The 25,142-nt window shown below is 40.4% G+C and overlaps 1 protein-coding gene across 1 annotated transcript in view; it reads left to right on the top strand.

Moving 5' to 3' along the window:
• The first annotated feature begins 2,395 nt into the window (after nucleotides 1-2,395).
• Nucleotides 2,396-25,142, top strand: part of PRKAR2B (protein kinase cAMP-dependent type II regulatory subunit beta) — an 85,009-nt gene continuing 62,262 nt past the window's right edge. The window contains exon 1 of the mRNA XM_027731934.2: nucleotides 2,396-2,919. Within this exon, the coding sequence (XP_027587735.1) occupies nucleotides 2,598-2,919 (322 nt within the window). The 5' untranslated portion in view covers nucleotides 2,396-2,597. The remainder of the gene's footprint in view (nucleotides 2,920-25,142) is intronic.

Here is a 25,142-nt window from a genome sequence, read left to right as displayed (position 1 = left end):
TGGAACAGAAAGTATCTAAGGAAACCAGATGACACTAACTTGAACTACAAAGTTCACTGCCATCCTTTGAAATACACAAAACTCAAGTTTCACTAGGCGCAAATGTTTTAGGCTGTTTTGAAAAATTTTTTTAAAAGAAGCATTCTTTAGAGTGCTGCCACTTAGGAATCTCTTATTCAAATTATCCCAGCTTTGCATAAAAACATCAAAGGCTAGCTCTTCAGGAAGTCCTCAGAGAAACAATCTCCTTTCACGTCTGGGAGGATGGGAGGCTCTGGCAAAGCTAGGGGAGTCCTTGATTAGACGGCAAAAGGCACTATGCTGCTGGTAAATTCCTAGAAGAATAGAGTGCCCTGTCTGGCTAAGAAAAAATGTCAGGGATGACAACCTTTTTAGTCCCGGAAGACTCCAGTAAACGGAATATTATATGCTCACAGAACACCTAGTGTCTAGAAGACACTAATTACTAACATTTCCCTTCTTGGGAGTTTCCTCAAAGCTTAGGTATCTCTGAACCTGGTCACAAACACATTAGCCCTCTCGGTGGTGTGAGAAGGTTTTTAAGCTCCTAAACTTGTAAATGAGCCAATCTGGCATTTCTAGCTAAACCACCCTCTAGAGTGACTACAGTATGCACCTGTGTGTAAAGTACAGATGTCAGCTCTCCTGCTGCACTTCAACCTCAGCCACTGTAATGTGTGTGGCTAGTTGCTGCACCAGCAGAGCTTTGTACAGGCAGCTGTGGTCAGGGCATGCCAGCACCGGGGCATGGCAAGAAGTGGGGGTGTGCTGGGAGCCCCCTGGACACTGCAGCAATTCTTAGAGCCTGCTGATGGAGCAACCTTCTGCAGCCCAGAGAGCACTTGTGATCTGCCCCAAGATGACTTAGCTTGAACTTGAAGATGGTCCTCAGGCTGGACAGTGCTAAACATCAGTGAATTTAACTTCCAATAAGTACTTTATAATGGCTAGCTGTAGGCTTCTCCTGCAGGGTGAAATGAAGCCACAAGATGTTGCTCAAAGGTATTCCACAGCTCGACTGGCAGAGGTGTTTCTTGCCGGCTGCAGGGCAGCAATATCACCAATACTGGCATGGTTCACTCACTTCACTAATTCAACTGGTCTATCTGCTTTGAAGACCCGACTTGTGAACAAAGCTCTATTTGAAAAGGCATACGCTACAGGCATTGGGTTCCACCTGGAAACTAATTAAATTTAAAACTGGCTTTGAGATACCTAGCTGTGTGAAAAGCGTTGTAGGGATTACTGTATTTTGCTGTCATATTTTCTTGAGGTCAAGTCTTTCAGTATCTTGCTACTACAAACTCACATTTTGACTGCTTATCTTACCCTATGCCCTCATGAAGTATATTTCAAGGCAATTTGAGTAATGCTTAATGTTAACTGAAATAAATTTTTAAACAGCCAAGTAGTCCCAGCCTTAGATGTTTTAGCAGTTAATTTCCTTGGTGTGTTAAACAGAAGACTCCAACAGATATTTCCAGAACCCCAAAACGTTGGTCAATACTTAGGGGTGATTCCAAACCAGGGGGTGATGCAGTTTTCATGCATTCCACAGATCTCACTTTCAAGAAGCATTTAGTAAAGCCTCGGAAAACATGGCACCCGTAATTGCTACTTACTCTACTTAAAACATTTAAGCTTCCTGGTGATGACAAGCAGCACCCACTTACCGCTGTGCTAAGTGTCTCTGCAGCGTGGCTTGGAAGAGTGTTTATGCTTAGCATTGGCACTCGGCAGTGTTTAAATTGGACTTTCCCCCCTTTTTTCTAACAATTGTTTCTTTCTCCAGCTAAATTTTTCATGGACTTTAGACAACCAGCTGACAAACAGGATGCGTTTGCTAGCACATCACCCCTCTCACCCTCCACATCATTCATATGCATAGATGTGCTGTCTATTTATATTCGTCTATATTATGTGGAGAACAGCTTTAAGGTGGTGCATGGCTGTGAAAAAGCAGAGCAGGAACCAGCTATGAAACGCTACATGCACTGCGGTCCTTCCCTGAGCGGGGACACGTCCGCTCACCAGGAATCCCTGGATGCCTGGACCTCCCCGCAGGGAGAAGGCGCCCAAAGCCCGGGAGCCCCGGGGTGCCGGGAGGCCGCGGTGCCCGGCGGGGCGGGCGGCGGGAGGTCATCCCGGGGGTGCGGAGATGCAGGCGGCCGCCCTGCCCTGCCCTCCCTGCCGCCGGTCGGGGCCGCGGGCCCGGCTCCCCGCGGCGGCGCAGGCGGGGCGCGGCGGCCGCAGTCCCCGGCGGGAGGTTGTCATGGTTTCCCGGGTCACATGTGCGCGAGGTTCCCCCGGCGCGGGGGGAGGAGGCGCCGCCGCCGCCGAGGCTGCGAGAGCCGCTGCCCCCCGCGGGTCCGCCCCCCGCCCGCTCCCACCTGCGCCGCCGCCACCCGCCCCTTCCCGCTGCCCACGGGCGATCCGCCGGGCGCGCCTCGTCCCCGGGCCGCCGACCCCCGGCCCCGGGCTCTCCCTCCCTCCTCCTCTTCCTCCTCCTTCTCCTCTCCCCTTCCCCTCTCCCTCCCCCTTCCCGGCCGGGCTGCGCCCCCCCGGCCGGCCCCGGCATGAGCATCTCCATCCCGGCGGGGCTGACGGAGCTGCTGCAGGGCTTCACGGTGGAGGTGCTGCGGAGCCAGCCCGGGGACCTGCTGGAGTTCGCCCTCCAGTACTTCGGGCGCCTCAAGGAGGAGGCGGCGGCGGCCAAGGCGGCAGCGGAGAAGGAGCCGAGCGGTCGCAAGGCGGGCACCGGCCATGACAGGGGTAGCCAGCGCCGGGCTCCCCCCGACGCCCGCGGGGTCAACTTCGCCGAGGAGCCCATGCAGACCGACTCCGAGAGCGGCGAGGACGAGCAGCCGCCGCCGCCGCCGCCGCCGCAGCAGTTCCCGGGTAAGGCTCCCCCGCCTCGCCGGGCGGGTGGGAGGGCGGGGGGCTCCTGCAGCCCCCGGGCTCAGGTGAGCGGCCGGGCAGGGAAGAGGGTCCCGGCCATGGGCCGCTCGCTGTGCCAGGAGCGGCCCCCGGGCAGCCCCAGCCCCGGCGGCCGTGCGGGGGTGGGCTCGGTGAGCGGGCACGGGCAGCGGCGGCACCGCGGGCACCTCCCGCCCGCGCTGACGCCAAACGGCGGAGCCCGCCGGAGATTTCCCGTATCCCGCGGCAAACTTTAACCTCCCGGGTTTCCCCCTGTTGTTCGGCGGTGCTGGATGCTGGGCACACAGGTATCACCAGCTCTGTCTCTTGTAGTGCATGAGCCTGTGATAGCCCTGACAAAGATCTCTGTATTTCCTTTTCGTAAGAGCAGAAGAGAGCAAATCTCCGTTCTGTAATTAGTGCAGTGGTAACTCTGCCTTAGAAAACACCTCTCATGGTCGTGTTACTGTTTTAACGCGCTTGATTAAGCATTTTACGTAGGCGTACTTATATGTGTTTTAAAAAGTAGAGCACAATTTAAAACACAATTTCTTCCTGAAAGCCAAGATGAAATGTTCTGCATGTAGAAGGGCCTGTGGAGCAAGCGTGGTTGTGACAGCATAAAACATGTGCAGTATCTTTGTGTTTGAGGGTAACACCTCTCTGCACCTTATCTTTGTGTGGCTGACAGGCTTTATTTAGAGACCATGTCGATCCATCGGCTGCTGTGGGTTATGGGACGGGTGGTAGCTGCCTCTGAAGGGTGTATAACGCTTCATCTTTTGTCACGAGCAGGCTGACTGAAGGGTCAGTCAGTACCGCTAGATGCTGAGAAGCCAGTCAATGAGGGAAGAGGCGGTGTCCGAGTATCTTTTATCTTTTTTTTTTAAGAATAGCTTGAATTGAAGTGTATCTCATCAAAGCATTCGTCCCTCCGGGTCATGCTGGAGGTAGATTTACTTAGCAGAGTACAGAAGTGAGATGTTTGCTAATTGCATATCAGTGCAGTTTTTAAAAAGATATCTTCTGTGCATTTTACCAGGAAATGTAGATAAACAAATAGATGTTTAAGGACTGGGTAAGTTTTCAAAATGCTTCATGTTACACCTTAAGATAGTCACCATTCTTTTCATCTGTTATTTGCAGCTCTGCCATGTGTATTTAATGAGAATTTGAATCTGTCAATCAGGTTCTGCAGATTTATGTGGTAATTTTAAACTCTAATGCTGATTACGTGAGATTAGGAAAAATCTGAAAATTTGCTGTCTTTGAAAACTGAAACGGTGATAATGGGGAAGAACAAAATTATCTTAATTCACTAACACAGGACCTGGGTTTCAAATGTTAATTATGATTACGCAGACTCGCTGGTAAATGGAGAACTGGAATGTTGTATAGAGGGAAGTGCATAAATGTAGCTTGATTTATTAGCATGTATGTGTTACATATGTAAAACTTTGCAGGGTGCTTTAAGAAGCTTGCTAACAAATACCTGTAATCACAATTCTCTTAATAGTCTTTTTGTTGTGATTGTGAAGAGGGAAAGCCATTATTGTCAATATTCTTATTAAGGGACATGTTAGAATCTCTTAGTTTAACTAGTTTGTTTACTTATTTGACAAAAACCCTTTAAAAGGTCACATTTTTAATATATTTTGAAAGTTAAATTGTATTATGGCCTGTAATTTGTCAATTTCATTAATTATTGATTAAAGTAACAAAAAATGAAAATATTTGTGAAACCATATGGACGTTAATAATAAGTAAATTATAGGAAATGATTGCTAATGATGTGCTTGTGTATGTGTGTATTGTGCAGAAGTGTGTATTTTAAATTCAGATTTTATGTCTTCCCTAATATATTCTTCTAAGGTAACATAGCAATGCATTCACTAAGCCTTTTGTTAATAACTGAAGGCATAAAGGCTTGTACTCAAATAATTTTTAATGTGTTTAAATACCAATTTTAAAACATATTTCTTTTATGGTTTTGCTCTCTTTCTCTAAGTAACAATTCTTGAACTTAAGTTTGGGGGATGTTTTTTTCTTTTGCCTTTATGAATAATCAAACTGCTTCTGTACAGTCAATTTGTCCTGTTTGCATACTGCTTTCTTAGGAGAGGACAACAAATTGGAAAAGCTGATGAGCAAATGTAAAATGAAAACCTCTGGGAAGGAGCTCAGACCTGGTGGTGGTATCTTTTCTTTGCTAAAGCAGTACACTTGAAATGTCAGACTGAGAGTATTCCTTAATTAATTCAAACAGAACGTTTTTGAGAGCTCGTTGTAAATGCTGTTGTCTCCAACCTTTTTTTTTCCTCATCAAATGTTTCTAAATACCTAAAAGCCCTGCAGTTGAACTCTTTGTCAGTATTAGTTTTGTCCTTGAAATGTATTGTGGAAGTTACATCAGCATTATCCTGTTTCAGAAATGATGAGCTGAGGCATAAGCTGTGTGAAAAAGAAAAAAAAGCTGTACTTGGGATTAAGAGTCATATGTGAACTTTGAATTAAACTCTGTTCAGGTCTCTGCTGCATCCTTTACATCGGTTACAGACAATCACATAAAGGTAGAAGCAGTTACCTTGTCTGGAGGGAGAGCTTTGTTGTATTGATGTCATAATTTTGAATTGGCACCTGGAGTTAAGGTGACCTCTGAAATTAGATTCTTTAGGTTCAGAGCATTTAGATTATCCCCTTTGGAACACACTGTTTAATTTGGGAATGTTTTTAGGTCTCTAGTTGATTTGTTGGTTGGTTTTTAAAAAATATATATTTAATTGTCCTATGTGGATGTATTAGCATTAATCAGTGACAACAACTAATTCCTACTAATACTAGTAGCAATTACTGTATTGAATAGGACAGACTTATACATAAAAATGAACCCCCTTTTAGAAAATTCATCTAACTTTTTGCAGGTTTGAAGTGCATATTAAGATTTTGTGTCTGCAAAATTTGAAAATGCTCAGTAAAACATTTGTTCTTTTACAATGACTATACTTTTGACATTACCACTTATACGTTGATTTGAGACTTATTCTGATGAGTAATAACCCATGACATTTGTAGCAGCTGTTTTAAAGTATTTGCCATAGCTAAAAATTTGTATTTCATCTTGCCTTAATATGAATTAGTAGAGGAGTTTTTAGAGGTAACAGTGCTGTTCTTTAAACTCAAAAATTGCCGTGCTTTATGTACCATTTGGCATCATGTAGCTTATGTTTATTTTTATTTTGTTTTGTTTTACTTTGGTTTGTTTTGGTGTCTTTTCTGAGATAGTGATGTATTTTAACAGGAAAATACTACAGTTGTCCCTCTCCTCCCCCGTGTGCTTCTGTTGGTGTGTTGGTTGCTTTGAATTGCTTCTTTGAAAACTTGAGCTAGGAAATGCAAGTATGTATCTTGGTTTAACCCACTGTTTGTGCCTAAATGATATGAAATCACTGCTTAGGTAAAACATATTCTAGCTTACAATACCCCTTTTAAAGGTGTGTCTTTATTTTAGTTCCTTTATTCAGTTGGAATTGCTTTACCTATGTACTGTTCATAGAAATTTTGAAATAATAAGTAAATTGTAGCAACCAGGGCATCAAAGAAGACTCTGCACACAACCACACTCATGCCAGCTTTGTGATGATAAATGGTATTTCACTGGTACAGTTAAGCTAATTTACAGTTTTCTTCCTGAAATTAAAGAAAATCAGAAAGCTCTGATTAGTTTGTAACTTTCCTGTGGGTCTGTAATGTGTAGATAATGGGTAGATTAGAGCAGTGGAAGGGATAAATAAGAGCAAGGGGAAGATATAAATATATCTATAGGTTGTAGAAGGACCATATAGAAAAATGTGAATTTCTTAAAAATGTGTATATTCAAATTAAAATCTGGGCTATCTGGGATGAGTGGTGACTGAAAGCATTACTATTTATTGTGCGCGTAGCCAAATTTAGAAATGAAGTTCTAATAATTTCTTCAATCGCTCTTTTGATATACAAAAAGACATAAAGCGTTATTTGTATGGTTATAAGGACAAACCTAATTGGACCCAGGTTGGAGCAGCCTTACTATGGATGCAATTTAGGAGAGGCAAGTTTCCAACCACAGGCAAGTCCCTTGCGAGTGTGTGAGCACAGCATTGTTGGTGCACTCCTTGGCAAGGCTTTGGGCTGTATCTCTTTGCACTTGTCCAGACTATGCCTGCTGTCAGCCAGAGCATAACGTGTGTAAAGAGACCATTCAGGATGAGTGTTTGGGAAGAAGATAACTTCTGGAAGGGCAAAGAATTCCAGGTGCGTGAGTGGGTATCTTGCTGGTGCAGTGGACCCTGGTGGTCAGGTGTTGGCTTCTTGCTGCTCTTCAGTAATGTACAGAGTCACAAAACCACAAAGCTTTCAATGCTTGTTGTAAATTCTCAGAATAATGCAGCTTTTTTAAATAAAGGTTTCCAGTAATTTTGACAGGACCAAACTAAAATATTTTCTTTCTGCTAACAGTTATTTTAGAAAGTAAACCTGAGCAAGTTGGCAGTTGTTTGTGTTTTTTTTTTTAATCCCTTAATCTGATGCAGTGTTTTTTTCAGATTGAGAGATTTGTAGTCCAAAAACTTAGTTTGACAAAATTATAAGCAACTAGAAATGTGAACTTGCAATACATAACATTTAGTAGTTTTTGTAGTAAGGAGTATGTTTCCCTCTCAGATGTGCATATATTTGTGATTGTAGATGAAGAGCATATTTTGCTAATAACTTTTTTTAAAAAAGTATATTTGTATTAATAGTTTAGTTGAAATGATAGCAGCCTCCACTCAAAAGTATTTGTGCATACCTGCTCAAAACAAAGCATGCATAAGTGAAGGTGTCTCTGATCTCTAATACTTCGTTAAAGTTTGTGTATCGAAGAGAAGCAGGAGAAAATTCCAAAGACCTAAGGACAGAAAAGTAGTAGAACGATACCAAAAATATTTGAATTTGTCTCCAGCTTCTCTTTCTGTAAAGAAACAACTTGAAACTGATTTTGGCTGACTGTTCAGCTTGGAAAAAGCATTAATTCAGTAAGCATAGGAAGACAAAATTTTTTGGCATGGGTTTGTAATGATTGCATTATGAATTATAAGGTATAAACAGTGTCAGTACTAACATTTGCACACCAACACTCGGTTTCTTGCATGTATCATGTCTGTTTTAAAGGAAAACTGGCTTACTCAGGAATGCTCTGGGAGTATTGTGTCACTTGCTGACTTTGGTTCAGTTTCCCAAAGAAGCCTTGCATTCTTTGTTCCCTGTGTTTACTCCTGTTTATGCATTTACATGAATGGAAAAACAATTATTTTTTTCCCCTGCTTAGTGAACAGAATAAAGATACATCTCTGGACATTAAGAAAATGCCTGTTTTTAGAATGTACTCCTACAACGTAATGGCCTAGTGTTTGTAACCTGAACAGAGGTACTTCATGCATCTGTCAGGAAGTTAAACTTGGTTAAATGCGTGTAGAACTTGGGGTTTATCCGAAATCTGTTACGCAAAAATATTTCATTATGTTTGCTGGTTCTATCCATCATCTATTCCTCATCTGAGGGAAATCTACCTGAAATAGTCAAATCTCTGCAGACTAACTGGCCTTAGCTGCTCCTGTAAATCTGGAACATATGGTTTGGAAATCACACATTTAGGTCACAAGGTACAGATTAGTCAAGGTACGGGCTGCTACTCTGCTTCTGGCATTCCAATATCAAAGATGACCTCTAGATTGGGAAATTTCATTTGTTGGAATAGTTATGAAAGAAACAAGAGGGCAAGGTGGAAGGAGGACATAGAAGTAGAATAGGACTCAGTGTGTGGTAAGGAAAGTGCAAAGGTAAAAACAAGAGGAAGGAGAGGCAGAAGTGAAGTAAGAGAAGAAAGGTAAAAGAATAGACAGCACATGTGACTGAGAGAACACATTAAATTCTCTGCTCTTGTTTTCTCTACCCTGCTTTCCTCATGTAGAAGAGATCCCAAATTTATGTCCTGAATTTTCTATTGAAATTCTGTTTGGCTTACAGATGTATTTCAGAAGAACATAAATGCAAACTTAACTAAAAGTAGTGGTCAGTGAATTGTACAGATGTGAAGTTGGTCATTTGATGCTGAGAGATATTTTAAATATTTTGATGTGGTTATCTGTGCTATTTCTATGTCTGGAGCCTTGTAACACTTGTATTCTAGCAAAAGTTTCAACTTAAGTTTTTCATGAGAATCCAGACTGTATTCAACCATTTTCTGTTTCAAAAGATAACAGTGGTGGTCATCATCAAGAAAGTTAATAGACACGTCAGTGCAGCTGCAGTCCTCATAGAGAGTTAACATGGTTTTAGTGCTGATGGAAAAATTAAATATTGAACAGTGCATAACAAACATGGTGAAATGTCCCTTTCTTTAGTGCTTAGTACAAATTACAATGGTTATTCATCAACTGTTATTTTAATGGAAATGCTTTAAAGTCACGCTGTAGAGAAACTATTCCCACTCCAGGTTTGAGCTCCTATTATGAGCTGCGAGTGTAATTATACAGAAGTTCTGTGCTTTAAAAAGGTAAGTGATTTTTAAAAAGTGAATGAAGGAGAGAGAGGAGTTTGAGAAAAGGAGCCATTTGAAATGGCTCAGTGTTCTCTGCTGCTGGAATAGGTCTTGACATACATGAAGAAGAAGAAGAGGTGATCTTACTAGGGTTGATACATTTATCACATGGTCTTTTTTATGTTGTATGTTGGTATATTGATGTGGATGCATAAAAGATGAAGTCCATATATATATATGTGAGAGTTACTACATGCCAGATAACCCTGTTAAAAGAAATATATTCATCTGTGTATTACCATACACATCCATCAAGTATGGTATTGTTTGAAAGCAGTCTTATGAAAATTCTAAAGGAAATGTATACTTTTTTCCCCCTTTTCTTTGGGACATTGAGTGATGATACAGATAACTCTAGATAGCTTTATAGAGAGTTTTTATGCTGAAAACCTTTCAGGGAACTCTTTCTAACCCTTTCATGTGCTGATTAGGAATGACAGATAACCTATTTACTGCATGGAACTGAACAGGATGTTCTTACTGTGAATTTTGATCCTGACAAGTAATTACAAACTTGGTTGTTTTATTTATTTATTTATTTTTATTTAATCTTTATTGAATGTGTTTTTTTGGTCTGTAGATCAGTTTTCATTCATAGTACTAAACAAAAGTTGTTGAAAAGGATGAAATTTGGCTTTTTGTCCCTTTGTTTTCTCTTCAGTTTTTACTTTTCTGATTGTCTGGTATTATATTTTTCCTTGAAGGAAATCATCATGTTTGTCAATTTGGTTTTTCATTTAAATATTTGAAGAGCTCTGTTTCAAGTTTTTGTGCATTTGGTTATAAAAATAGCAGAAGTACTCAAACAGAATTTCTATTTGCAGTCTCTAGGCAGTGTAATACATGAATCCAGATTTAAATTGATGCAGCAAGTAACCCAGGAGACATACAGTTTTGGGGTTACATTAAAAAGATGATATTAATCAAGTGTCCAGTGCCTTATTCAGCATTTTAAATGATACCTTGTCACATGAAAACGTGGGAGATGTGAAACGAAGGGGGATAGAGACAGGCAACGATGTCTGAAGTGCTTGGGAGTAAAATGCAGGTTGTAGGCACAAGGCATCCACAGAGTGAACTGAACAACCATATGTCAATTTGCCATCTTTTCCATAAAAGGCATCCTTTTAGCATTGTTGCTTAGAAAAGTAATTTGTGGACCACAGATAAAATGAGAAAATTATAAGGAATGGAACAATAAAAAAAATGGAAGGTAGAGTGGTAAAAACATGCTGTAACAACAGAAAGTGTTTTTCACTTGTGTCTTTGACTCTTAAATTGCTCTGCTTAATGATATTAAGAAAAAATCATCCGAGTAAGAATTTGAAGCTGAGAGCTTGAGCAGGTAAAGGCTCATGATGAGAACAGCTTTCTTACACAGACTGTTCCAGTTACATGACTAAAGTGGTTTTTGTAAAGCTGGGCTAAAAGGACCAATTAGTAAATATTATGAGGACTTTCATAATGGAGGGACTAGAAAATTGCTGTATAAAATAGATTTTGAAGGGAAGAGAAGTAACATGATCTTTCCTGCTCAGTCATTCCAGATACCGTCCTGCTTGTGTAAAGATTTTTTTAACAGCATCAGCCCCTTCTGAATCCTTGTGATGTGTTCTTATAAATAGGGATAGTATTTTCATGTTGTAACTTTTTAGCAGACGTGTCTATTGTAAAACATACCAGACAAGAAGAAAAGAAGTCCTTGCCCAACACTGGAAAGAAAACATTCCTTGGAAAGCCTCAGTGTAGACTATAAATAAGATGTACAGAATTCTCAGTGTTGGGATGAATACAAGCTGGAACCAAGTGTAAGCATCCAGACTTGCTAGCCCAAGAGCACAGACTGAAAGGCTTGGTGTGTTTTCTCATTCTGATTTTAATGATAATTTGTAAAAAACAAAACCAAAATCCATTTCTATGAGTTAGAAGGCATTTGTAAGTGTTGCAGGGTATGGATTAACTTGAACTCATGTTGTCCATGATAGTAGCATTGTTGTGGCCTTTTTCTGGATGACCTCACAAATGCGTGTGTATTGTCACTGCACTGATCTGGTCCTAATTTGTTTCACATTACTTTTACCGCTGAACTTGTTCCCTTTTAGATCCTCTTTCTGAAGCTGTAACACTTTTCATTGATGCTTAACTCCATCATTGAGCCAGAAATTGCCTTTGCTAACAAATGCAGACTAGTATTAGTCTGAAATAGGTGTTGATCAAGAAATTTTGCTATTTAAGGTTTTAGAAATGAATGTCTAAAATCTGGTAAGTATGTTTAAATACTCGTCCTATATTAACAGTGGTTAATATGACAAAAACTTTGTCTAATGGAGGGCTGGAATTGTCCTGAGATTTCTTGTTCTATTCCAAAACAATATTTGTCATACTCATCACACTTGCAGTCAGAAATAGTTAAGATGTGTGCCATAGACATATGTTTAAATTTTCTTAAGGCTTCAAATACAATGTTTTCTACCATTGTAATAAAACCATTTTTTATTATGAATCAGTTTTGAAAAATGTATGTTCTCAATAACTGATACTATTAAACATTAGAGGGATAGGTTTAATTTTTCCCCCCCCAGTCATGCCTAATCTCTGCTGAAACTGAGGAGTTAGGATCCGGTAGCTTTGTCGATCTGTTTCCTCATGAGTCTCTTTAGTACTGGACCCAGTCATCATTTTGGCTTTAGTTCTAGTTTTGGGGCTTTTATTTTCCTGTTTTGAATGCATAGTGTTTTTTCTTTCCAGCCATTTCGTTCAATACCTTTGAGTAATGTTCAGGCATCTTTCTCTAAAAGACGTCTTTTAGCTGATAATTTATCTCTCTCTTTTGGTTTTTAATAGGTACTCTAAACATGAGAAACTTCAGTATACCTTTCACTACTGCAATATTGAAGCATCTGTGAGGTAGTTTAAATATAAAGTTAACAGCCTGCCTTCCTTCCTGTTGCTTCAGCCTACAGGAAATGTTATTTAATGGCTAATGCACATATAAAAAATTGTTTGAAAGAAGATAGATGGTTATTTATTCTTAGATACTACTAAATTCACTTCTTGTTAAAAATTTATCTGCAGTATTTTTCTGCACATCTCCCTTGCTAATCCGTCAGTTTTGCCCTTCTACTGGAATGTAGCTGCTGCTGGCAATAGACGTGGGAGTAGAGGTAGATTCATTTCCATTATCCACCTTGCAAAAAGAAGTAATTTGCTCTTCTGGTTTTGCCTTCTTAGAATCAGAAATAAAATGGAATTGATTTATGTGTGCCCTAGTTTGCTGTCTATCTGGAATATATTGTCATATGAACATGGCTTGTCTGTAATTATTTCAGGTTATGGCCTCAAAAAAAATTGAAAAAAGAGGAGGAACGATGTAATGCATTCTTTAAGTCCATCTTTCAAATTATTGCATTAGCACAGATGCCAGGTTTGGCAGGAGACTGAGAAGTCTTGGGATCTTGGGAAATCTAATCAAAGAACAGTTGGAGCTTTTGAGAGAAGGATGCGTTTTCCATGCAGATGTGTAGGTGTTTGTTCTCTTCTCAGACTTTGTTTTTGGGGAGTTTTGGGAGTTTCTCAACAAAAACTTCTGTAAATATTGCTAGAAAGACCTGAGTTTGATGCTGCTGTCAAAGTTGGATGTCATTGATCCATTTCCAGCAAAGAGAGTTTTCCTGGGGAAGTTATATGGAGCACCAAAATACAGCAATGAGTGGCAACTTCTTCCATCTCAACGTCTTTTTTTTTTTTTTTTTTTTGATGAAGGATCTTTCTCATGCACTGAATGAAAAGAAAACCAAACCAACAACAAAAGAAAAAAAAAGGTAGTAAGAGAGAGTAAAAGACAGTAGCAGCATTTCTGTTTTTCACCTTTTGTTGCTGTTAAGAGGGTATCAGGTGTTTTGTTTTCCTTCTTTTCCTTTTTTTTTTTTTTTCAGTGTATGAAATTAAGGAGGTTCTTTATCCAGAAGCTCAAGCAGGGACTAACATCCATTTCTCTTGTTTTGAGATAAAGTATTATTTGCAATTCTGTTTGACAGTAATAGAAGATGAATCACAGAAATGTGTGTGATCACGCTTCTCAATTGAAAGGAGGCAGGTTGATATTTACAATTCTAGCATGACATTCCCTGTCTTTATAGCTGTAACACCAAATAACATAAGACCATCTGGGAGTGAGCTGATGTACAGTGCCTGTATAGGCCTTTCAGAAGAGGAGACAAGTACTCTTGGATCCAGGTCATTGTAGTGATCTTGGTATCAGCCTGTACCTCATTGGGTGCTTTCTGAAATATGCTTTTTCATGTTAGAAAAATGTCTAACTTTTGAAGAATTCTGCCATTATAGCATCCGAATCCTTGACAGAATCGAAACAAAGCATGCCAATGAGCTTCAAAAAGAAATGTCCTTAAATCCTACAGGTTAAGGACCCTAATAGTACTTCTCCCCAGTAAAGCAGTCCATTTGTTACCTTTTCTGGCTCAGAGGTGACAGACCCAAGGTTCCTTTTTTGGGAGCTGGTCTGTGGTCCCACCCCTCAGGAGGTAACTGTCCCAGTGGGCACTGCTAGAGGCCCCTACTTGCAAGGTCACAACCACGGCATCATTTCACTGTCATGGGGAAATTCAACCATTGAGCAAAACTATTTTTGTTCTTTTAATGAGACTAAAGTTTTCTATGCTTTCTAAGATGTGTTTAACTTCTGAGGAAGAAGTTTCTTGAAGCTGTGGTCTGTAAGTTGCAATCTGTCTCACCTTCAGTATTTATTGCAAGGTCCTCTTCAGTGATTATTTTTTTTTAAAGTTTTGATGTTTTATTTGCTGAAACTGTTACACAGTTGCTTCTGAAGAACTAATAAAGCTGACCACACAGCCCTGAACATACAAACTGGCACCTGCCTTTATGGTTTCTTTAAATCATAGTGTTAAAATCATAGTCTGAAGTTAATATAGCTCTCTGGTTGGCTGGTACAGGTTCACTTCAGCTGGGGTAAAAACAAGCTAATCCATGTTTGGTGGCCTGAAAGAGCCAGTTGGTGTATGGCACGGAGTGTGTAAAATACCCTTGCAATGTTTAGTCTTCAGGAAGAAGCAGATTACTAAAGGTGCACCACAGTGTTTAGGTAGGGGCAGCACCTGAGCCTGGTCAGAGCCACCTGGAACTGATGTTGGGAGTGTCTGGTACTGATCACCTGGCAGGACATGTGAGGCAGGCCAAGACTGAATTTAGGTGACCTTTCCTTCATGGTAGATACTAGTTTATCAGCTGCTAGTTTTCACAAATTAGTGGAAAAGTTCTTTCCTTGAGGGCTTTCCTCGTTGTTAAATTCAGATAAAAATTGTTCAGCAAGTTCAGTTGGTTTGTGGTTTTTTGGTGGTGGTAGTTTTTTGTTTGTTTGTGGGTTTTTGCTTGTTTGTTTTTGTTTTTTTTTTAAAGAAATTGATATATTACTTGCAAAATGAAATTACCTTTTCTCGTTTCCAGTGTTTGAATGGTTTGCGCTGAAACCAGTTTAAAATTCACAGGCCAGATTCAGTGGAAGCACACTCTTTCTTCCTAAGTATTAAGAATAGAAACATAATTGCTGTGCCACTTGGGGCAGTTACCTGACTGACTGTCACTCAGAAAGTAACAGGAGCCTGGTTATTGCTGAAAAGTATTAATTTGATTTTTTGTTTTCATCTGGAAAATGTACCAAAGTCAGAATATAAACATGTGTGCTGTTTCAAAAATGTAAAGGCAGAGCCAATAAGATTTACACATTAATTCTGGAAACCCTACTTTATATTTACTTCTGGCTAAAAACTGACATTGTTTGACTTATTTTCAGCATTCCAGGACAAAACAGTTTATAGAGCTGTAGAACTACCTTTTTTTTTTTAGTCAAAGGGATGAACTCAGCTTTTGTCTTGGTGTTTGAGTTTTTAATGGAGTACGTTTCAGGTAGTAAAGTTTGTTTTTTCTGTAAAACTACCTTTTCCTGCACAAACTGTATATTAGAGATTCAACAATTGCAGTGTTTTCTAAGGATAACTTCTCTTCTTGCGGTTATTGTTTGACGTGGTATTCTGTGTTACTAGAGTGAGGATCAAATTCATATAACTGACTGTACTTAAGGAAGTGGGAAGAAGGTTCAGGTTTTGTAGTTTGTAACTGGAAAGTTAACACAAATTCCAGTGAGACTGAGATGAAACAAAACTCTTACCTTTTTGTGTTTGTATTGAAAGTTTAATCATAGTTCTCAGTTTAAAAAAAATTATTTTTGGTGATCAGTAGTTTTGATATCTAAGATAATATGAATTACTATTATTTGACTGCTGTTTTCTATCAGTCAAATCCTACATATTTTATGGAAGTGGTTTCATTTCTAAGAACTTCTTGGTTTAAAAGCAAAGAGGAGAATTTTGCACTGGAAAGACATACATTCTATTTTTTATAGACTGGCCTGATGAAGCTCTTGTAGTCTGTCAAATTACTGATAAAAACATTTTTAAATGAGTGTATGTAGTGCAGTATAGTAACTGAGGGTAACTTTTCCCATATCCTAGCAGTGATAAAAGATACTTAAAAATCGTGGGGGGGAAAAAATTGTATTTTAATACTCTGTGGATCTGCACGAAATTAACAAGACAAAGGAATTTGAACTGAAGGTTAAGGTTTGGTCTGTTCTAATCTCATCCCTTGATAAGCATCCTTTAAGGAAGAAGAATGATCCAGCATTAAAAATAGGGCTCTGAGAGTTAAGACAACTTAGGTTAAATCTCCTTTTGTGTTGCAGACTTGCTCTGTGCCTTTGAGTCATTTGCACTGGTGCCTGTAACGTAGTAACATGGAATACTTGCCACCCCCAACTTTCAGGGGCCTTGTAGCAGTATGTGTGTGAAGGGGTTTTAAGGGGCTCATATAGCAGTGCTTGCCTGCAATACTCTAGTATTTAGATTCCAGGGCCCACCTGATGCTAGAATTTAAGAAATTTTTGTCTGACGCATCATCTTTTTCTGGCCAACTGTAGAAAATAATGGATTTATCTTTGACTGAAATGTGCAGGAATACCTGAGCAATCAACAAACTGCTTGTAAATGGAGGAAACCTATGTGGTTTGTTTAGGCTAGGAAGATTACCCTTAAAAGTGTACCAAACCGAAGAGAGCTTTAGTGAATTTTGCCGTTGTCCTCCATAGATTGTATCTGGGCCAGCTTGACTTCTCCCAGGTTTTCTCATAGAAGGGTGCTAGGGAGGTTGTTGGTAACTGTAGCATTGTGTTCTGATGGAAACAGAGGCATATCCCCCACGCACAGGGCACACTGGGGATGGAAGCTCTATGAGCCTGAAGGAGCAGGAAAAGGCAAAGCTGTTTGCCTGGCCAGCAGCTGCCCCAAAACGGATCGGCTGTTGTGGGGAGTGCAACATGCTGGAGACGGCCTTGGGTAGCTGCATCCCCAACAGCCAGCCCTTCTCAGTCGGAGCAGGCTCAGCCTCACAAGAAGGAAGTGCAGAACTGTCTTGTCTGCACACTGAAGAGTTTGCGTTGCTTGATGTTCCTAACTCATTCTGTCATTTACCAAATTGTTTATACAAAAGGCAGCTTGTGGTTATTAATATGGACTCTTGCCATATAACTGTTACAGAATCCCGTGTTACCTACATGCTCTTCTGGTCACACTAAACACACTTAATGTGAAGGGCATATATAGACCCAACCTATAAAGGATGAATAAATTTTTTGTTCTGTGGGTTTTTTGTATGTTTGTTTGTCTGTTTGTTTTTAAATAAAGTTGTCTTTGTTTGTACGGGTTTTTCTAAATCCACTATTAGCACAAAAAGTAGAATTATTTTTTTTCCTGTCTGAAATAATTTTTAAAATAATAGTCATCAGGAGTACTCCTCATCTTAAGTTGTAGTAACCTAATGTGGATGCTGGAAATGTTTATCCTAAATTTCTGAAGTTGAGTGTCCTTTAATTTCAGAAATATTCTGAAGCAGTCTGTGTTTGGTTAGGGATTTTATTTTTTTTGTTTGGTTTGCTTTTTGGTTTTTTTGTATTTGTTTTTTGGGGTTTTTTTTTTGAGAAAGCAAGGAAGAAATGCTAGAAACTTGCAATTTAATTTACAAAAATGGAATTTTATTTTTGTTTCTGCTGAGAGTATAATGTAAAGCATGCATGTTCCAGTAAGTTAAAGAAGAAAGTCTATTCTGTCCTTGTGAGTATTTGAATATCCAGATCACTGGGTCAGAGTCAGGCACCCTATCTGCTTTAGCATGCTTGTTTGCTCATTGACTTCGCTTCAAGAGAAGAGCTTTTAGTGCTTGCTTTTGGAATATGGCATGGCCTGAAAAACAGGGCATATTTTTTTCAGAGGTGTGGGTTGCTAGTCTGACATGTCAAGCAGACTCATCTTTGGGTCATGGCCACATGCGTTTTTTATGGTTGCTTTTAGCTGTATTTCAGGTAATGGTGTCATTATCACATGTAATTTTGGTAGGGAATCTAAACTGGGAGCACAGTAAGTTGCTTTTTTTTTTTTTTTTTAAAGCTGTCTGTTGGAAGACCGTTATTTTATGCCAAGAATTATTTCATTGCCTGAAGGCGAATCAGCCTGTTGGAGAGTTTTGTTATCAAGAGTCATGGAAAGTTGGCCCCTGGTAGGAATCTCACAGATAGTTACTGAAGGAAGTCAGGAGAATGTTCTCAAGCTTTCCTAGCCAGGAGAAGAACAAAATGAATGTGAAAATGACTGTGATGCTGAAGTTTACTAACAACAGATGCAACTTCTCAAATGCTGCCCAAGCTATTGAGCGAAATGGAATAGTGCTGGAAAATCCACTACTTGCCATTACTAGACATTTCTGAATGTCATCCACAAGCAATGGAGCAATAAGACATAATGTCATTTAGCTTTAAATCATCTCTTAGAATGCTTTTAATGCTACTGCAGTATAAGAAAAAGAAGATAGAAGATAGATCTTAGCATTTGTACTTTGACCACCCCCTTTCTCAGGGGATGTTGTTCAGGTGCTACCAGTAATCGCTGTTTCACACTAATACAACAGAAGGTACTGAAATAAATTGGCATCTGCAGCTTCCTTTGCCATTCCTCCCCTCACTTGCGCGGGTTGATGGGTTGAGGATGGAAAAGACACATCCTGTTAACCTGTTCATAAGGTCTGTTCACGCTGTGGGATCTCTGACCTCTCCATTCTCTTGACAAAATAGTTTTTTGGCCTCCGTAATTGAGGTACAGGTACTGACTCAGTAGGAAGCAGTTTGAGAATAAAAACAAGATATATGAAGGGGCTCAAGTGGCAAAATTTGGCATCATTACAGACAAATTTACCTTTGGGGCACAGAAATCTCCACACCAAGTTAGGCAATTGAGATCCCTATTCATTCTCTAAACACATTCTATGTAGTCTGGGGTATAATCCTGGAATATTCTGGGGAAGTTCTGAGTTGTTACCATGGAAGAGAAAAAGTTTGATATGAGTGTAGGCCTGGAAAAAGATCCTAAACAAAGGCATTATACCATCTATATGCTATTTGCTGTTTGCATCTTGGCACTGGGACAGTAACATGTAGCAGCTTGAGTCTGTGTTGGATCATGGTCATATAAATGCTGGCACAGTTGTATCATGACTGACTACAAGACAGAAACTGGGCTGTGCAACATACTGTGCTATGAGTTGCAACGTGTTCCAAGTGCCTACGTTTATGAGAAGAGAGATAGTGACAATGGGGTATCGTGTTCCAAAACTGAGAGCTAGCCATTCAAGGGAGAATTTTGGGATCAGGATGGTGATGATCATGGAGATGAGGTCCATGTTCTTTGTTGTTCAGTAGCTAGCCATCATAAGGCAATGGGTCCAAAGAAAGGTGCTGCCTGGTCACTTGGAGAGTGGTTATCCCTAACTGCCACCATTCTTTACTTGCCCAGTTCAGGGTAAAATGACAGCCAGCTGTACCAAATGGCTGGGAGGTGCCATTTGTGGGATCCTCATTTGATACCCTTCTGAGTAACAGAAAAACAGTAGATAATGCACTTTGCTTACATAAGTTTCTTCAGCCCTCTTGTTCCCAGGATGATATGTCTGTGTGGTTCTCCTTTGTATAATTCTTTATCAATAGAGAGAACAATAATTTGTTTTATTGCAAGTCATGTTGTTGATAGATTTTTGCTGTTATCTGCAGTCCTTTGGTTGCTCTGGCAGATTTCACATGTCTTCAGTAGCACCTGCATTGCTGGTGCAATGTCAACAGGCCAGTGTGCAGCTAACTCAAGGTGATGCCTGTGGAATTGCTTAGGTATCACTGTCATCAGGGATTCTTTGGTGGCTTTCTCTATGCCCTTTCTTGACTCATACAGCCATTCATGAAGGTCAACCTGGATCACACCTGGGGTCTCTATAGTTAGGGCATCATCAGTAATCTTGTGGATATGGGTAGGGGTTTTGGCTGTCTGTCTGAAATTCTTATATTTGTTAAGATTGAATCTGTATCCCACTTTCTCCCTGGGCTTATGTTGGCCTGCATGTTTGCAGGAGTAAATGAGAGCAGCTATTGCAGTGGTACCTTGGGCTTGTGTTGAAGTGAGTGCAGCTGCCAGCACCAGCTGTGCTTCATTCACTGGCCCCTGAGAACCCAAATCACGCAGGGTGCTTTGGCTGACAGCTTCACCGTAATCCCTGACAGCTGCTTGCTGTCATTTCCATTGCACCTATATGGGAAGTGAGCAGTAAAATATTTTTGATTTTCTCTTCTCTCTCTTCTCTCCTCTTTCTTCTATCTTTGACTCAAATTCTTAGATCTCTACACTAGTTTTTCGTAGCCCAGGCTTTTGCTGCCAGGGTCTGCAGCCTTAGAGTACAAGCATTAACTAGAAACAGAAAAACAAACCCCAAAAGTATCCCAAACTTGTTCTCAGAAACTATACTCAGACCTAAGGGGTCTGAGCTTGGGGAAGTGACTCCAGTGGGTGTGTTCCTAGCTGGTGGGAGGACACTGGGAGTTGTTCATTTTGGTGTTGTTTCACTAACTGGTTTTGTTGGCTGCCGACAATGGACAGTTTCTGTAATGGTGGGAAGTATGTTATTTGTAGTTAAACCAGTGAGATGTTGGACTAGGAAATGGCTGATATGCTCTGCCTGTTAGACGTTTCATTAGAGTCTAGGAAGTGCTACCCTGCCATCAGTATCATCCGCAAGCTTCTGTTATGTGCTAGGAGTGAGGACAGGATATTCCTTAAGAGCTTATCTTTTTGGTCATGACTTTTTTAGTTAGGTGCTTGTATTTATTTTGTTTGGTTGTTTTTTTGTGTTTTTTTTTTTTTCTTTTTTTCTGAAACAGTCTCAGTACTATTATTTCATATCATTATTATTATTCAAGCAGTAACACTTGGGGTTTGGGATTTTTTTTTTTCTTTTAGGGTCACTGTGCTTTCTGTTAAGGTACATCTCTCAGCCTTTCTCTAAAAACAGATGGGGAAAATGTGCATTGCCTCATAATCTGAAAGCTAACAAAATTGTCTATTTGAGATCTGAGTAGCTGAGGATGAATTATCATGGATGAAAGAGAAACTCCCTTTAAGTACGTAATGCTCTTAAAATATGCGAACTTTAAAATACACATCAAGTCCAAAATCTTAAATTTCACCAGGAAGTGAATAAGCAGGCAATGCAGATTGCAGATCATACATATTCATATACTTCTCCATCAAGGTACTTTGTACCACACATTTCTGCCAAGGTAGTCCTAGGAACCAGCCAGAGTCTTTGTATAAAATCTTTGCTTCAGAACATTTTAATAGTGTTTGCCCATGTAGGATTTGTTGTAATAACCTAATAACAAAGTGACAAAAACATGAAAAATAGTAGGAAAACCTGAGTCTTAAAAGGTTTGAGGCTTTGGATTAAACACAGTTAGTATGAATGTGTATGGGAAAAAGCAGTTATATTCACCGTTGTTAAACCATATAAAATAGATGAGATAGTTATAAATTCTACACAAAGGTGTACTCCTTCAGAGAAGAGTACTGACAGCCATGACATCTTCTCCACCCCACTTCCATCAGTGAGATTGCAACATTATTCCTTTGTAATAAATATATCTTGCAGGTACTGTCAAGAGACAAAAGACATAGGCCAAAATTTTGTTTTTAAAAAAAAGGGATCTAGAGTGCTGTTGTGCAATGGTTAAGGGAAGCTATTGTCTATCAGGAAATCAGAACAGGTCACTCTTGTAAAATCTTTGTTAGTTTTCAGTTTGGCAGAAATACTGGTTCAAGGACAGGTGCAAATTTTTCTTCATCTTATGAGATGGTGAACCTGAAGCATAATGTCATATAAAATGTCAGTTTGATACTTTTACAGATGAGCAGCACCACCCAACCTATTTGGGCATTGCTGGTGGAGTTTTGGCAGAATGACCAGTTTTTCTCCTGTTCTGATAGGGAACATGCATACATTAGTAAATATGCTCCAGGCAGCAAAATTAGAAAGCAGGAGAGAACATGAAATGGATCTAAATGCCTACGCAGCACTGTGAGAAAGCAAATAACCACAATATTCTTAAAATAGCTTATGAAATTTCAAGTGGAAAGAAGCCATTTACAGATGGTAAGAAGATAAAAGCGTTACTGATGTTGTGTCAGATTGTTTAGTAGCAATTGTAAACTATGCTATAGCTATAGCAGAGTATCCCTTGGAGATGATAATACATTAGCAAGGAAGAATGTTACTGCAAGTGGTGTTGGGGTGTAGCAATCATGTTAAAAAACCAAACTAAACCACCCCCACCCACTCTGCTAGGCAGAAATAGGCAGTTTGGTGAATTGTTACAAAACAGAATCTATGGGTCGTGACCAAGATAAAGCAGGGTGGCAGGTCTTGAGTTTTGGCTCTGTGGGAAGGATTGGGTCTTCATAGCCCAGGGCATGTCCCAGGAAGGCTGACCTCCCTCATACATATACTCCATCAGTATTTTTACGGTCAGTTTTATATCTCTTTTTTGATTTCAAAATATATTTTCTCTGGTGTGTAGAAATCTTCTCTCACACATACTACTAGTTTTCATCATATATCCTGAGTAACCTGGGGTTGAGGGCAGCAAGTACTCCAAGCCAGAATTTCTTCACAGGTTCACATCTTCAGCTTGTGCCTAGACAAATTCTAACACAAATTAACTTTTTTACCCCGTGATGTAACAGAAGATTAGAAATATTGCTGTGAATTATATATATATATATGGGTTTTTTTCCTTCTTATCTGGATCGCTAACTACTTTTAATGAGATAACGACCAAGTGTTCTGGTCACAAACAATAAAAAGGATTAATTTCTAAGGGGAAACATGCTCAGTAACGGAATGCACATTTAAGATAAAAAAACCTCAATACATCAATGTCTTTGCTTTTATGTTCTAACATGGGACATAATTCTGAAAGAATAAATTTAAAAATTAAAAGAGCACCCCAAATCTTGGACAAGTTGCTTGGATGGGAAAAGAGCAGTGTTTGATTCCCATTAATGGGCTGTGACAACCCATTTCACTGTGTTGGGTCATTGGTCTAACATATCAGGCAAGCATTTCATCTTTTTATTTTCAGTGTCAGTAATTACATACAGCATCAATTATTCATAAGAGCTTAAATCTCTCTAACTGATAAAGTGGGAGAGATTTCTTTACCTCTCTTTTGAGGTTTGTGTTCTGACAGGTTAAATAACCAACTAACTTGTGGCAATATTCCAGCCAGTTAGGCGCCTTCATCAGGGGCCCAACTTTACTGCCTCTGTGCAAGTGCACACAGCAAGAGGGATAAACAAGATGTGCATGTGCCTGCAGGGCTGTGATCTTACTGGCATCATGGAGACATGGTAGGATGGGCCTCCTGTGACTGGAGTGTTGGAATGGAAGGATACAGGCTCCTTAGGAAGAACAGCAGGAGAAATGAGGGGAGGGTGTAACCGTCTATGTCAATGACCATATGTAGTGCATGAAGCTCCATCTCTCAGTGAAAGGAGCCAACCAAGAGCTCATGGGTCAGAATTAAAGGAAGGACAGGGACAGGTGACATTGTAGTGGGGGTCTGTGACAGCTGCCTGGCCAGAAGACTGAGCACATGAGGTCCTCTATGGGCAGATAGGGATATTCTCACATTCAGAAGCCCTGGTCTTCATGGGGGACTTCAACCACCCTGATATTGGAGAGACAACACAGCAGAGCGTAAGCAATCCAGGAGGTTCTTGTAATGAACCAATGGTAACTTCTTCAAGTGATAGAGGAGCCAACAAAGAGAGTGCTGTGCTGGACCTTGTTCTGGCCAACAAAGAGGGGCTGGTGGAGAATGTGAAGCTCAAGGGCAGCCTGGGCTGTGGTGACCATGAAATGAAGGAGTTTGAGATCCTTGGGGCAGCAAGCTCAATACCCTGGACTTCAGCAGAGCAGATTTTTGCGTATTCAGGGATCTATTCAGTAGAGTTCCATGGAATAAAGCCGTGGAGGGAAGAGGAGCCATAAGATGGTTAATATTCAAAAATTACCTCCCCTGAGCTCAGGATTGATGCATCCTAATGAAGAGGATGTCAGGTGAAAATGCTGGGAGGCCTGCATGGATAAACAAGGAGCTCCTGGACAAACTCAAACACAAAAAGGAAGCCTACAGAGGATGGAAGCAGGGACACGTAGCCTGAGAGGAATACCTGGGAGATTATCTGAGCAGCCAGGGATCAGGTTAGGAAACCTAAAGCCCTGAGAGAATTAAATCTGGCCAGGGATGTCAAGGGCAACAACAAAAGCTTATACAGATATGTTGGTGATAGAAGAAAGACTGGGGAAAATGTGGGCGCTCTCCAGGAGGAAACAGGAGACCTGATTACCTGGGATGTGGAGGAAGCTGAGGTACAAAATGATTTCTTTTTGCCTCAGTCTTTGTCAGCAAGTGCTCTGACCCTGCCACCCAAGTTGCAGAAGGCTTCAAGTCCGAGAAGGGACTGGGGGAATGAAGAACCACCTGGTGTAGGAGGTCAGGTTCAAGACCATTTAAGGAACCTGAAGGTGCTCAAGTTAATGGGATCTGATGAGATACATCCATAGGTTCTGAGGGAACTGGCAGATGAAGTAACTAAGCCACTTATCCATCATATTTGAGAAGTCATGGCAGTCCAGTGAAGTTTAAACTGAATGGAAAAGGGGAAACATAACCCCCTTTTTTAAAAAGTGAAAAATAAAGGATGACCTGGGGAACTACAGACCAGTCAGTCTCACCTTAGTGTCTGGCAAGATAATGGAGCAGATCCTTCCTTCCATGGAAAATAAGGAGGTGATTGGTGGCAGTCAACATGACTTCATTGAGGGCAAATTGTTCCTGACAGACTTGATGGCCTTCTACAGTAGGGTTACAGCATTGGTGAATAAGGAAAGAGCAATCAATGTCATCTACCTTGACTTGTACAAACCATTTGACACTGTCCTGCACCACCTCCTTGCCTCTAAACTGGAGCAGCATGGATTTGACTACTCAGTGGATAATGAATTGGCTGGATGGTCTCACTCAAAGAGTTGCAGTCAACGGCTTGATGTCCAAGCGGAGCCCAGTGAGGAC

The sequence above is a fragment of the Pipra filicauda genome, unplaced genomic scaffold, assembly GCF_003945595.2.
Source record: "Pipra filicauda isolate LSUMZ 115617 unplaced genomic scaffold, ASM394559v2 scaffold167_size3244652_pilon, whole genome shotgun sequence".
Classification (NCBI taxonomy): domain Eukaryota; kingdom Metazoa; phylum Chordata; class Aves; order Passeriformes; family Pipridae; genus Pipra; species Pipra filicauda.
Note: the sequence above shows the minus strand (reverse complement) of the source record. Positions and strands in the feature narration are given on the sequence as shown.